General features: G+C 42.7%; 1 protein-coding gene across 1 annotated transcript in view; it reads left to right on the top strand.

Annotated features, from left to right (window-relative positions):
• The window catches only part of CWF19L2 (CWF19 like cell cycle control factor 2), a 109,265-nt gene extending 94,782 nt beyond the window's left edge, over nucleotides 1-14,483 (top strand). Inside the window, exons 16-19 of the mRNA XM_060234864.1 lie at nucleotides 4,538-4,693; nucleotides 8,221-8,301; nucleotides 12,606-12,707; nucleotides 13,863-14,483. Coding sequence (XP_060090847.1) covers nucleotides 4,538-4,693; nucleotides 8,221-8,301; nucleotides 12,606-12,707; nucleotides 13,863-14,003 — 480 coding nt within the window. The 3' untranslated portion in view covers nucleotides 14,004-14,483. The remainder of the gene's footprint in view (nucleotides 1-4,537; nucleotides 4,694-8,220; nucleotides 8,302-12,605; nucleotides 12,708-13,862) is intronic.
• Nucleotides 14,484-14,939: the final 456 nt, after the last annotated feature.

Below are 14,939 nucleotides of genomic sequence, written 5' to 3' on the forward strand. Positions count from 1 at the left end.
AGCTTCTGGCCTGTGCTATCTCCTGACTGAGAATGTCCAGAGTTTGCTGGCACAATGCCCTCACAGGGCTGTGGATTGGGCATGATGCTTCTGGTCTGGAGATGAACACAGGAGAAAAAGACTAGGGCAGGTGTAGGCAACCTTCTTTTATCTGCCATGCCATCTCTATGCGTAAAAGGGGGGGGGGGAGAGAAAGATGTGGGCAGGGCTTTTTTGTATCAGGAACTCCTTTGCATATTAGGCCACACCCCATTATGTGGCCAATCCTCCAAGAGCTTACAGGGCTCTTAGTACAGGGCCTACTGTAGGCTCCAGGAGGATTGGCTACATTGGGGCGGGGAGTGGCCTAATGTGCAAAGGAATTCCTGCTACAAAAAAAGCCCTGTGTGTGGGTTGTACTTGGCCAGCAAACTGAGTTCCAGTGGTACTGCCAGCACCTCAAGAGCTTTCCTGAAACCCTCAGTTCTAGAAGACAAGGATGATGAGTCTGTCTACTTTCCCCCATGCTTGCAGCCCCAGTATCTCTGCTGATATCTTAGTTGCTTGTTTTGGCTGCTTGGCCAGAAAATTGGTCCTGCATGCCAAGCAAAATGTTCTGTTGTGTTTGGCACACAAACCAGGAACTGCCTATCTTTGACAACAGCATGGCTGTGAAGGCAAATGATGCAGTTCTGTTGCTGAAGCTGAGTGTGCCTGGTCTTCCAGCGTGACTTCAATGGGACCACCCTGGGACCATATGTAAGCATCATGGAGCTCCTCCAAGTGATGGCCAGTGCTATAAATGAATGGAATTAAAACATAATCTAAAACATTTTTATTTGAATCCAAGATAGCTTTGACTGGAGAATTTCAGACCTCTGGCAAGGGTAAGTTTATTGAGAGCTGGTTTGGTGTAGTGGTTAAGTGCACAGACTCTAATCTGGGAGAACCGGGTTTGATTCCCCACGCCTCCACATGCACCTGCTGATGTGACCTTGAGTCAGTCATAAGTCCTTGCATTGCTGTTCCTCTCAAAAGCAGTTGCTGTTAGAACTCTCAGCTCCGCCTACCTCACAGGGTGTTTGTTGTGGGGAGGGGGATGGGAAAGAAGATTTTAAATTGCTCTGAGACTCCTTTGTGTAGTGGGGTATAAATCCAATATTTTCTTCTTTTCAGATCCCTGATAAAAACTAATTTGTGTAACTCATTTGCAGGTCATGTTAGTATCACTGTACTGTAATCCCTTAAAAGTTTAAATCCTTTATCTTGAGGCCATGGTCAAACAAGCTAAAATGACAATAACCCCTCTTTAATGAGGATTTGTAGTAGGTGGTGGTATCAAACGAGCCATATTATTTTTATTGCATTTAAAGGAAGGGATGCTTTACACTTGAGGATACTGTTAATTTGGCAGGATTAATGGAGTCAGCTTTAGGTCATTCAAGTCAGAAGCCTTCTAGGGCTTGGTCTCATGTGGAGGCTGCTAGAGTTTGACAAGGAGCTAAACACAGATTAAACGCTGGGAAAGGGGAGAGAAGACTTTGGATATAATGGGAAAGAGTAATTAAATATGCTTGGGAAATTCTGCAAAAACAGTTGCAAGAGCCTTCTGTTCTGGAAAATGCATCTCTCTAGAGTAACACGGTCAATTATGCGCCCATTAGATAAATACAAGTCAAGTCAAGCCGTTACAATCACTTTGATGAGAAGCTTCGGAGCTTCCAAAAATTTATTCTCTAAGAACGCAATGTCTTGCATGGTCAGTTACTGTGCAAGATGCCTTTTCTTTATAATCAGTCAGGGTGCTTGGCACAGAAGAATTATTGCTGGTCTCATCTCTAGGTACCATAGACTAGAGATGGACGCAAAAAAAACCTGGGTTGGTTTGGGGTGGCAATTAAACCAAGCAATTAAACCAAGCCAAAAGGCCCCACCCAAACCAGTCTGGTGAGTTCGGTTTCCCCTTTCATTCGAAAGGAGGGGGGATCATCCAGGAAGGGTTAAATGGCTGGCAGCCATTTAAGCTGTCCGTTTTGCTTCTCCCTGCTTTGAAGCAGGGGGCAGTGAAATAAATGGGTTTAATGGCTTGCAGCCATTTAAACCTAACAGCTGACGGGCAGACCCGCCCCAGTTAGGTTTAATGGCTGACAGGTATAAATGGCTGACTTGAGACCATACTGCCTTCTGACTTGAGACTTGCTACCTTCTGGAGTGTCTCTTTTGCCTCAGTATCCATTTAGGAAAATGCATAAAGGCTCAGCCAGTTCTGCTGTGAAACTCTTCTTAGTTGAGAAGACAAACAGAAGTCTCATAGCATGTTCAGACAATTATGTTCCATCTGGATCTTCTACTCACACAAGTCTCGTGAGTTTGCAACTGACTTGTGGCAACCCCAGCAAAGGGCTTTCAGGATGAGAGAGAAGCAGAGGTGGTTTGCCATTGCCTTTCTCTGCAGAATAGTCATTGGTGGTTTCCCAACCAAGTCCTGATGCGGCTTAGCTTCTAAGATCTGATGAGATTAGGGCTATACCATGCCACCTTCCCTACAGATGTACTTCTTGGAAAAAAATACATTTAGGAAATGATTTGTGTTCTGTGAAGTGACCAGATAATGATGAATATATGAAGTTGTCTTATACTAAGTTCAGCCCTTAGTCTTTTGATGTCAACATTGTATGGTCTGACTGGCAGCAGCTTTCCAGGGTCTTCTGGAAGGGATATCCAGAAGCCTTTCACCTGACTCTTTTAATTGGAGATGCTAGGAACTGAACCTGAGATCTTCTGCATGCAAACCAGATGTTCTATTACTGAGCTATGGGTCACTCCCCAAAAGCTGTTATTCAGCCATTGGAATTCAAAGAGCACACTGGTGGGTTTGTGCATTGCTCAAATGCTTAAAAGATGCTTGTTCTAGCATCTGCAGCGGCAAAAAGTGCCTTTCTCCACATAATTTGGCTCAGAAGTCTCCAAAACACTCTTGGCAGCATGGCTGTTAGTAGAAGTGACAGGCAGTAATGTGTCAGCTATTGAATTAATTCTTGGTCACAGCAACTGGAACAACATAATGCTTACCGGTGTGTGGTTCTTGAAGATGCTAGCCAGGGGGCCGTTTGCATTGAATTTGCATTCAAATATCCTTGCTGCTCGGACAGCCTGGTGCCAGTATTTTTGGTTGACAGCCCTCTGCTTGGCATTGTGGCATTATTGGAGCAGTTGTACTTCTACAGTGCTAGTCGTAAAGCCAAGTCAGAAGTTTCACATGGCCTAGAGGTATAATTTTTGCAGTGACTTGTCAGCTTGACTTCACAAGCACAGTAACCTTTGCCTTTCCCTCCTCTGTTGTTTCTAAACCTGCCCCTATTGCTTAAGAAAGCAGAGTGCTGTCTAGAGTGGGAAACAGTGTTCAGGTTCCAAGATTATTAACTAAACATTAAAATATTGTTTTGGAATAATCTAATCTGATGAGGACTCAGTCTGCACGCATGGGTTTTATTTTGTCCTGAGAAGCGCATCAAAAAGCCTCGATATTCTTTCTCATACCTGTGTTTTGAGGACAAACTGTTTAAACCATTTCCATATTTTTACAAAAAAGGCAGTTATATGTGGAAGTTGCCACTAATGGAAATTTTATGTGGAGATTGCCTCAGTGAAATGCACCTTAACTTTACCGGAATGGTGAAGTTTACAGGATTTAAAATTAAATGTGATTTCTGTAATATATGGCTCTAAAGCTTTACAAATGATCAGTGGAGGAGCTTCGGAGCTGGGTTTCCAGCTGGATAGAAGTTGAAGAAGCTCAGTTTGAAAGAAGTTCTTAGCACCTGCCTCCTCTCTGCCAGGAACCATTACAGAATTTCATGTTTGGGTGCCCCAAATCAGCTCTCATTTATTGGAAATCTAAACCATGAAACTCAGAGATATCTGGCTATTTGTTCATTTAAAAAATTGCCAGCTTCCAGGTGCCACTATGGATATTAACTGATCCGTAATCAACTGTGACATTCTGTATAGAGAGGATGGGGCAGCATGAAGGTGGTTCAAATCTGTTATAATAACAAGCTGGGTAAACTCGTGCACAATGCAGACAAAAAACCTCTAAGATTGCTTTTCTTTAAGGGAATATTAGTATCTGACTTAAAGGTCAATCACACCTGATGAAAATGTCAGTTTTTGATAAACTGTGTAATTGGAAGAACGGAAGAATGGTGGCATTTGGAGTCAACAGAAGACGAGGCATTAACTTTTGGGGGAAACAACGGTCTTGAGACCTCCTGTCGTGACTGTTTCCATTTTCATTTATGGTGCCCTCAAATTTTCTGAACTTCAGCATAGCAGTCATTTGCCTGATCAGAAGATACCCGACAGTGGCATTATGCGCATTGTATAAATTTTTAAAACGAATCCTAATGTCCCAAGGATGAGCTCGTTATGCCAAATGCAGTGTGACATTAGTCTATAAAACAGAAGACTTTTCATGGCTACTGGATACTAGTACAAGTGTGTTATGTAACCTTTTTATCATTGGAGACTATAGTTAACAATTCCAACCCTTCTCCAGGCATTCAGAAAAACGTTGGTAAAGATGTTTGAAGCTGAAGACCTGGACTGTGTCTTCCTTGAAACAAACCTGAGCACAAAGAAGCGGTACCACATGGTGTATGAATGCATCCCTCTCCCAAGAGAAGTTGGGGACATGGCTCCCATCTACTTCAAGGTATTTAGGATGTTTATTCTCTCTCTCTCTCACCCCTCAGTTTTATGAATGCATTGGTTGCTGTACTTTAAAGCTGAGCAATTAGGGCTGCCAACCTCCAGGTGGTAGCTGGAAATCTCCCACTATTACAACAGATTTGTTGACAGAGATCAGTTCACCAGGAGAAAATGGCCTGTTTGGTAGGTGAATTCCACAGCATTATACCCCACTGAAGTCCCTCACCTTCCTCACATCTGGCAGCCCTAGCTAACATGAAGTCTTGTTAACTAACATGAAGCTCAAAAAAAATAAAATATGGCTTCATATAAACTTTATAATTAACTTACCCTCTGTCGTCAAAGTTAAACAGTTACCGCTCTTTTTTTAGCGGTTGAAGTGCAGTTTCCTAAACTACCTGTTCGTGCAAAGTGGGAAGGGGGAAAGTGAGCCAGGTGGGTGTGTTAAGTGCCATCAAATCACTTCTGACATATGGCAATTCTATGAATTAATGACCCCCAAAACATCCTATCATTAACAGCTTTGCTCATGTCTTCCTTACTTGAGTCAATTCATCTCATGTTGGGTCTTCCTCTTTTGCTGCTGTCTTCATATTTTCCTGGCATTATTGTCTTGTCCAATTTTTTTTAACTTTTTTTAAATTTGAAGTATTTGAATCCTGTTTCCATATAACTCAAGCAATACATAGCATATATAACATATATCAATATATCAAATGCTTCTCCCCCCCCCCTTTTCCTTTTCATTCCCTCCCCCCACAAAACGACCTGTAATAATATCTTATTGAGCACACCTTTTGGAATTTAATTAATATATCATTGTTGGCCCCTCCTGCTTTTTCCCATCTTATATACTCGGACCACCTTTTCTTAATTTCCACAATCTTATCGTCACCTAGCTTTTCCTGTTTTATATCGATAATATGTCCGACTGGATCCATTCATATAAGTATCCGTTCCATCTGTCTATAGTCTGTTTTGTAGCATCTTTCCAGCCAAATGCTAGAACTAAATGGACAGTTAAAATCATAGCTTTAAATAGATTCTGATAGGATTTATCTATTTTATAGTTCCCCAAATATTGTCTTGTCCAATGACTCTTGTCTTCTTGTAACATGACCAAAATATGACAGTCTGTGTAGAACATTTTTAAACTCACTTTTTCTTTCCTCACAACACCCCTCTGTGGTAGGTTGAGGGGAAGAAAAGGACTAGTCTAAGGCCACCCAGCAAAGTACATGGCAGAGGGAGGGGGCTGAACCCTGGTCTTCCAGACCCAGTCTAACCACTGCACCACACTGATTCTTACCAAGTCAATAGCATTGCCTGGCTTAATCAGTATGAATTCTGTTTAGATTAGGGGTGTGCAAAAAACCATTCCCCCCCCCCCATTGGGGTCTGCTGAACCTGGAAATATACGGTATCCCTGAATATTCCCAAATACCAATATTGGTTTCATATTGAGATTTATTTATTTATTTAATTTATATCCCACCCTCCCCACCAAATGCAGGTTCGGGGCGGCTCACAAACCAAGGGTCGACACGAACACATTAGTGTGATCGATACAATAAAACAACAATTAAAACATAAAACATAAAAACAATTTGAAACAATTTCATGTGCTACAGTCATAATTTCAGGCAGTGATTTAAATTCTGGTGGTTAGCTATACTCAGAGGTCTCAGGATCGCCGTAGCGCAGTGAAGTAGGCCATTGGTGGTGTTCTTATGGGCCAGTCCCATTGCTGCAGATGTTATCATTCATATAGAGTGCCGTTTTGCAGGCCCTGCGGAACTGTAAGAGCTCTTGCAGGGCCCTAACCTCCACCGGCAACTCATTCCACCAGCTAAGAGCAGCAACAAAAAAGGCCCTGGCTCTCCTTTTGAGCTTTGCTTCTCTGATGCTGGGAACTGTCAACAGGTTTTGAGACCCGGACCGAAGTGCTCGCTGGGGCATGTGCACGGAAAGGCAGTCCCTAAGGTATGCAGGACCCTGGCCATATAGGGCTTTAAAAGTAATAACCAGCACCTTGAAGCAAATCCAGTACATTATCGGTAGCCAGTGCAATGCTTTCAGCATAGGCTGAATGTGTTCCCGTAAAGGAACTCTCATAAGCAGCCTGGCTGCAGCATTCTCCACTAGCTGAAGTCGCCGGATTTGGGACAAGGGCAGCCCCATGTAGAGAGCATTACAGTAATTAAGTCTTGAGGTGACCATAGCATGGATCACTGCTGTCAAGTCGTCACATTCAAGAAAGGGGACCAACTGCCTTGTCATCCGCAGATGGTAAAAGGCTGACCTGGCAGTGGCAGCTACTTAGACCTCCATTGTTAAAGAAGAATCCAAGAGCACCCCTAGGCTTTTAACCTTGGGCACCAGCGTGAGCTGCGCTCCATTGAAGGTTGGTAAACAGACCTCTGGCCCCGAACCGTGGCAACTCAGATACAGGACCTCCGTCTTCATCAGATTTAATTTCAGTCCACTCAGCCTGAGCCAGGTAAATTCAGCTCCATTATACCCTATGGGTATAGGATATTATGTAGAAGGAATTTAAACTTTAAGTGCTTGCTGAGTTGCGCTGCCATGGTCTGCTTAAATGCCTTCTATCTGTGCCCCCCCACTGAATAATATCAGCTGTTATTCGGGTACGGCTATTTTGGTAGCCGAATACAGATCTCTGAATAAATTCAGTTGAATAAATACTCGAAAAATACCGATGAGGTATTTTTTCAGCTCAGAATACACTGAGTGCACACAGTCACAATGGTTTCACAGTTTCCCTGTACTGTTTTATAGTGTGGATAGGAAGAGGACTATTATGGCCTGGAGTTAAGAGTTCAAGTGGGCTGTAAGGGTTTGGATGTGCATTTAGAAAGACTTTGAAGACATGAGAGCAAAGCATACAAGGCAGAGACATCTGTCAAGTTTCTTTTCATGGGCACTAACATACCTCTAATGATTCTGTAGATTTTAGTGAGCTTGGATGTGTGTGTATGTGTGAGTGAGTGAGTGTGAAGGGAAATGTTGGTTAAAGCTAGTTTATTTTAATTATTTTCTTTCAGGCTTTTCCAATATGAAAAAGTATTGCCTGAAAGCCAAAATATAAGTATTGTAGATTTCACTTGATTTAGTGAGTTTTAACTTGAATTTTTAAAAAATGTATTAAAAAGGCAAAGGGAACTTAATAAGTTCTCGGAACATTTCTATGTCCCTTTTATCTCCATAAACTGAAAGTTCTCATTTCAAGGTGATTTGTGTCTGGCTCAAGTTAGATAGCAGTTCTGAAACATTATTTTTTAAATGAAAGGCATGGAATAAAATAAGTATGTCCTCATTGTTCTTTAATATATGTAAACTGAATTCTACAAATTGCAGGATGTTTTCAAGTTAATTTCTTCATTATAAAATTAATACATTATTGAAATTGTGTGCTCTTCTGATCTGCTTTTCTTTACCAATTAACTTATGTGTCATGACATATTGTGTTGTTCTAAGAGTGTTTCATATTCTGTTGAAATAATTTTTCAGAAAGCTATAATGGAGTGTGACGAAGAATGGTCCATGAATAAAAAGCTGATTGATCTGTCTTCAAAAGATGTTCGCAAATGTGTACGTATTAAAACATCCCGTCCCTTGTTTGACACAAACCAGTATTTTGTGTGTGTTAGTGATTTCCTGTGTCTGACCTAGATATTGAAAGGCAGAGCTGAGAAAACACACAATTTGAAAATTCAAGATTTGAATTCACAGGCCAATCACAATGAAGTTGGTACAAAGATTTTCAGTCTGAGTTCTGAAAGTTAAAATGGATAGAGATTGGTGCTAGAGCTAGTCACAGTGGCTCATGCCTGTAATCCCAGCTTGAGCCCAGGAGTTCGAGGTTGCCGTGGTCTATGCTGAGAAGGTGTCCTTCCAAGCTCTGAATCAGTATGGGGCCACCAGGTTGCCTAAGGAGGGGTGAACCAACCTAGGTTGGGCACAGAGCAGATTCGTGTTGATGAGACAGCTCAGTTGAATGAGCCATGATGGAAACTGGGAGAGGGATTTTTAACATGGCCAATGTTAGCTATCAGGGCAAGTATTGGATAGTATTTCGGCTTCCCATTGTTATAGATTGTGCAGTGGAAGAGCATGGGTATAGACTTAACATTGTTTCCATATACTTAAGTTATAAAAAGGATGAGGAACTTCAGGTAAGGAGAATTATCTCTTTTTGTTTCAGCACATTCAGAATCAATGCACCATTTAATTTAATAGCCGCAGAATTAAATTTCAGGACCAAGTGCTTCTAATGTAGCAGAATTTATGCTCTTTTCCCCCATAACCAATACTAAACTGGTTATAGGAGTATGGCACCAAACTATTTTTGCAAAGCAAATTTAAGCAAAGGACTTTTAAAAGTGAAAATTCAGAAAGGGAGCTTTTTGACAAGCTTAGGTAACTTCGCAGTGAGGAGCGAATTTGAAGGCCATTAAGGCTCTGAAACATAAGCACGTGTTATCAGTTTGTGCATCACTCAAGAATATAATTAGAGGTATTGCTGAATTTTGGCTACCACATTTCCTAGGCATGGCGGACTAACTGTAACCGTGATGTTTCTGTCACCTGTGAGGGTATAAAGTGCCAGTGCAGTATGGCTTTTCAAGCATAATTTCTTTGGGCAAAGTGGAAACGTGAACCAGCGCATTACAGTGTCATGAGTCATGAAGGAAAGAAATGTTATATTCCTGAAAAGTCATAAACAGACCGTATCATGATCATGAGCTTGCAGCCCAGACTGTGACCTGGTAAAGTGCGTCCATGTTTTCCCACCCCTGCTTGGCTGCTGATGTCCTACGTTCCTGGAGACAGATGGAAGTTTTGGTACCGTTGAATGTAACCTGGAAAAATCTTTACAGCTCTTAGCAACATAGATTCCTCAAAATGGTTCATAAAACACCCATAACTTTCCCAGGGAGTCCATTTTAGTGTTTACTACAAAGAATATACCTGTACTTCCCTGAGAGCCATTTTCACAATTTTATAGCATTTATGTCTCCTTGTGGGTATGTTATCCTTGTGCCACCATTTCCTGTAGTAAACATACAGTTAAGAGGACAGACAAGCTCCTCTGTTCAGTCTGCATACATGAGCAGGGGTGCTGTGTTCAGAAACTCCCCCCCCCCTTCAAGATCATGAGTTCAAGTGTTTGGTGATGTCCATGTGTTCTCACGCTTTTTAGGTGCTTTGTACTAGGAGATATCACTGCTGTAGCCACATCAAACTTGATTGGTGTGTAAAATATTAAGTTACTTTGTTGTCCAAACCATGAGAAAGTTTTAACTATCTGGAACAACTTCCTTTGATGTGCCTCATGCAAGATAAGCTCAGATCTGTGTTTAGGGGATATATCCGCACCAGCTGTTCTTAGGATTTCTGGCTAAACATACTGCACGACTTTCCCAAGATGCTGATTCTTATTAATGTGCTACTTCTGAGTTTGTTTGTATGTCTGTTGGCATTTCATTGGTAGTTCATTACACAGGCGCTGATCAAATCTGGGCAGTAATCACAGAATTCCTTGCTTTACTTCTTCTGTTAAGATAATTATTTGCAAACCCTGCATTCTAACACTCCGCAGTCCTGGCTGTGGCATTCCCTTAGAGAAAGGTCTCGTTCCCCTCCTCTGCTCAGTTCTAATTCTCAATCCACACCAAGTATTATAGCAGGGGCATCGAACTCATTTGTTATGAGGTACAGATCCGAAATAAATGTGACCTTGTCGGGCCAGGTCATGAGTGTCATAAAATGTCATGGTTATAGGATGGGGGAGACTTGTCTTAGCAGTAGTATGTGCGGAAAGGATCTAGGGGTCTTAGCGGACCATACACTGAACATGAATCAACAGTGTGATGCAGTGGCTAAAAAGGCAAATGCAGTTTTGGGCTGTATCAACAGAAGTACCATCTTCAAGTACTTGAAGGGCTATCATATAGAGGATGGTGTGGAATTGTTTTCTGTGGCCCCAGAAGGTAGAACCAGAACCAGTGGGTTGAAACTAAACCAAAAGAGTTTCCAGCTCAACATTAAGAAGAACTTCCTGACCGTTAGAGTAGTTCCTCAGTGGAACAGGCTTCATCGGAAGGTGGTGGACTCTCCTTCCTTGGAGGTTTTAAAACAGAGGCTAGATGGCCATCTGTCAGCAGTGGAGATCCTGTGAATTTAGGGGATTGTGCAGGGGGCTGGACTAGATGACCCTGGAGATCCCTTCTAACTCTATGATTCTATGTAATGCCAGGTAATGGAGATACAAACTTTATACACAGACAAGCACAAAGTTTTTTAAAACTTAAAGTAAAACATGCGTAAAACATTAGCACTCAGTCTTACAGGTGCCTTCTTTGTATCTCTCCCATGTGATTCAGGGAAGCAGAAGACAGCCAGTTGCTTGGGGGCCTGATAGGAGCCCTCCAGGGGCCTGATTTGGCCCCTGGGCCGCATGTTTGACACTCCTGTATTATAGGATGCCTACAGTGTCTTGCAAGTAATTATAACCCAGATGTCTGTCCTCATATTCATCACTGTAAATGTGTGCTTAAATCAGTGCCATCCCAGAATTCCAGGAGGATTCTGCATCCCGGAATCCCAGGAGGAAGGAAGAGTGTATTTCTGTAAGGGACATGCTATCAGGAGTACAAGGACATCAGTGGGTGACAATGACCAAACTTAGAGTCAGTCTTCCACCTTGGTTCGCTGCACCATTTCGCTTGCCCCAACCAGTCCTTTAAGACCAATGATATACCATTAACCAAAGGCAAAGTTCAGATCTGAATGGAAAGATATAATGAAAATAGCAAATCTGATTTATCCCTTGGTACTTCAACCTACCTGGAAAATGATGCCCCCGTCATAGCATACTTGTTCACCACTTGCTATCAGGAGTAACCCATTTTGCTGTTTGTGTTCATCTCTCTCTTTTTTTAAAAAAAAATGCAACCATATAACTCACGTAAGTGTGTGGAACTTCCATAAGAGCCACTTTCATGTTTTTCTGTATTGCAAAAATTTCAGACATCATAAAGTTCAATAGACGCTTTTATTGTTCTTTGTAAGTGCAAATGTGCTCTGAGCTGAGCTGAAGATCTCTTGCTGATTACTAAATATAGAATAGCTACTTGATTGAGCTTTGCACAGGCAGTGAATAAAAAATAAGAACAGGAGAGCAAGCCCTACTGGATTAGGCATAAAGGTCCGTGTATGCCCAGCATCCTGTTCTACGCAGTAGCCAACTGGATGCTTAGGCTGAGTTGATTAACTGCTTTCAGGCTCACCAGCATAATTTTCAGGCCATGCAACCATTTGGCACCCATCATTCATGCTTCAAGATATCTAAGTCAGTCAGTCCTTGAAAACTGCTTGGAAACTTTAAACGGTGCAGCATGTGGCTTCCAGGAGCACATTACTCCAGTAGTGTGACCTTTGCACATGGCATCTGGTTATCCTTTGGCACAATTTGAGGGTGGCTGCTTGAACCTATGAAGCACAGAAATGACTTGGGTCCAGCCTTCCTGAGACACAGCCTCTTCCATGCTTCCCCAGCTGAAATCTAAGACACACCCAAGGGCATGAAGAAAGATCCCCCACCCCATTATGAAACTCCCCTGTTGTAGAATCACCACTATCCAAGCCTGAGAACCTTCCAGAAGCACTGAAAGAGTTGCAGTTGTGGCCTGAACTTCAAGGTGCAGGATTAAATCATTGTGTTTTCCTTTGTTATCCACTCTGTGGCTACGTGTCTAAATAAATATGACTGCAGGCTGCATGTGTCTGCATAAATACATTAGCTGTCAACTTCTAAGCAGCCTAGGGGGAGCTGATATTAAACACCTTTCTTTGAAGGATATCATTAACGTGCTGTTTGTTTTTGTGCGTAGGTTCCAAAAGGCTTGCCCTACTTCTCGGTAGACTTTGGGCTACAGGCAGGGTTTGCCCACGTCATTGAAGATCGGCACAAATTCCCTCTTTATTTTGGGAAGGTATGGAAACCGACAGTTCTCGTTCACATCAGAGAATGTAGCGCATGGCATGTTTCTCCCCCATGTGATCTCGAAAGAGCCTGAGCCCTCTTGTGCTTGCGTTTGACGGCAGAGTTGAAATAAGCACACCAGCTTCATTTCTGCATGCTTGAGGAGAGCTGCAGTCTCTGCGGCTTTGTCATTAAGCAGTTCCACAGGATGCTGAAATCCTGCTGTGCAAAACTAGAGCCTTGTAAAACGTAAGCTTGAAGGCAAAAGCTTTAATTGTGTAGTCAGCCTAATCAATATTATGATTAGAGACACCAGCATGGTTGGGGCAGAGGGGGAATAAAAATCCTCTTTTTTGCGGGGTGGGGGGGTGGAACATGATGAAATGTGTACAGTGCTTTGCTTCAATGGAGCCAGCTGCTTATGAGCTGTTCCCCATGTGCTGTGCTGAGCTTAGCGCTTACGTTAGCACTGGATTGCAGAAGGCGAAGTAAGCGTGGCTGAGGACAGACAGGGTCTGTCATTTAAGTAGTTCCGCTACTGACCTGGATGGCTCAGGCTAGCCTCATCTTGACACATCTCAGAAGCCAGGCAGGGCCAGCCCTGGTCAGTATTTGGATGAGAGACCCCCACCAGAGAAACCATGCGGAGGAAGGCAATGGCAAACGATCGCTGAATGTCTCTTGCATTGAAAACCCTACGGAGTCACTATAAGGCTGCTGCAGCTTGATGGCACTTTACACACACCGTTCTAATGCTGGGATCTTCACAAAAAGCAAGAGTCATGGTAGATATCAGCTTGAGGACAGAAGGCTAATTTCTTTAGCATAATCGATAGAGTAATTTTAGAGAGACAATAATGGTTTTAGGGGCTGACAGAGGTTTGTTTTGTTTTGTTTGTCAAACGGGATCTGAAACACAGTGGAGGTTGCCTTTACCAGAGATTGGAGATCTTGCTTTTACCTCCTTCTCCCTGTCCACCCACACAGTCTTTTGCATAATGCATTTTACCCAAATGTGTGAGTCACCTGTTCTTAAAATGCAAAGCTGGAACGATTCCTCCCCCCCCACCCCAAACTCCTTTTGCAGTCCTTGTTTGGAACAGGTGTGGGCTGTCAAGCATAATTAAGAGTAATACTGTTCTTCTTTTGTCCTGCCTTTTAAAAGGAAATCATTGGCGGTATGCTGGATTTGGAGCCCAGGCTCTGGCGTAAAGGACTGCGCGAGAACTTTGAGGACCAGAGAAAGAAGGTGTTGCATTTTGCTCAGAGGTGGAAACCATATGATTTCACCAGAAGCAAAGACTGATGATCTGAACAGTGATTCTGATACTACCAGGTGCTGGAGACGGAAGCCCTAAAAACCACCTGAAACCATACAGATTGTTCCTGTAAAAAGAAGGAGAGCAGCACTTCTTCAGCAATTGACAGATGCTTGCATATTCTTAGAGAACACTGTAAGAGACAGACAACTTTAACGGGGCAGTGGTTCAGAGGCAGAGATACAAGAATACCTGCATTCTGTTTTTGTGCCGCGGTGTGGATGTTAATGCTTGGTAAAAATTAAGCTATAATTCTGATAAATGAGAAGGGTACAGAAATGTCTTTTGGAAGCTTTGCTTCCCAGCTCCTCCATCTTCCTGTGTACATTCTATAAAACGCTCTCCTGTCTTTGCAGTCTACACAGTGCAGTGTCCTCCCCCCTCCTTCAGCACTATGCCAATTCTTTATATTTTATGCCTTCAATGTGCTGCTCAAGGTGTACATTAAAAAAAACAACAACCCACAATGCTTTTAATGGTATCCTGTTGTTCCTTGGAACGTTCTGTCCAAGCCGCAGTAATGCAATTAAAAAGAAAATCGGTTTGATTTATAGGAAATTAGATTCTGCATGGCATTTTAATAGGAAAAGGAAGACAGTGTTTAATAGGAAAAGGAAGACAGTGGCTGAAAAGCATAGAGAACGTAAGATGGGGAAGCAGAAATCTTTCTCCGTCTCCTTGCAAAGTTCCAAGCATCCCTTTGTTTTAAAATATTGCAAAGGGTTTCGAAACTGAGTTAGCCCAATGTGATCTGGGCTGTGGCAGCTCCAGGAAACCAACAGTGCCAGATTAAACCCTGTGGAGGCCCCTAGGCAGTCAAAATCTCAGGGGCTTCCTTGCAAATTATCTCAGAGTCAGAGTGCCCGCCCTGCTGCCCACAGCCCCTGCTGCAGCCTGCAGGCACCTTCTTAAAAGCCCCTTTG

This window comes from Heteronotia binoei, chromosome 3 (assembly GCF_032191835.1).
Source record: "Heteronotia binoei isolate CCM8104 ecotype False Entrance Well chromosome 3, APGP_CSIRO_Hbin_v1, whole genome shotgun sequence".
Lineage (NCBI taxonomy): Eukaryota > Metazoa > Chordata > Lepidosauria > Squamata > Gekkonidae > Heteronotia > Heteronotia binoei.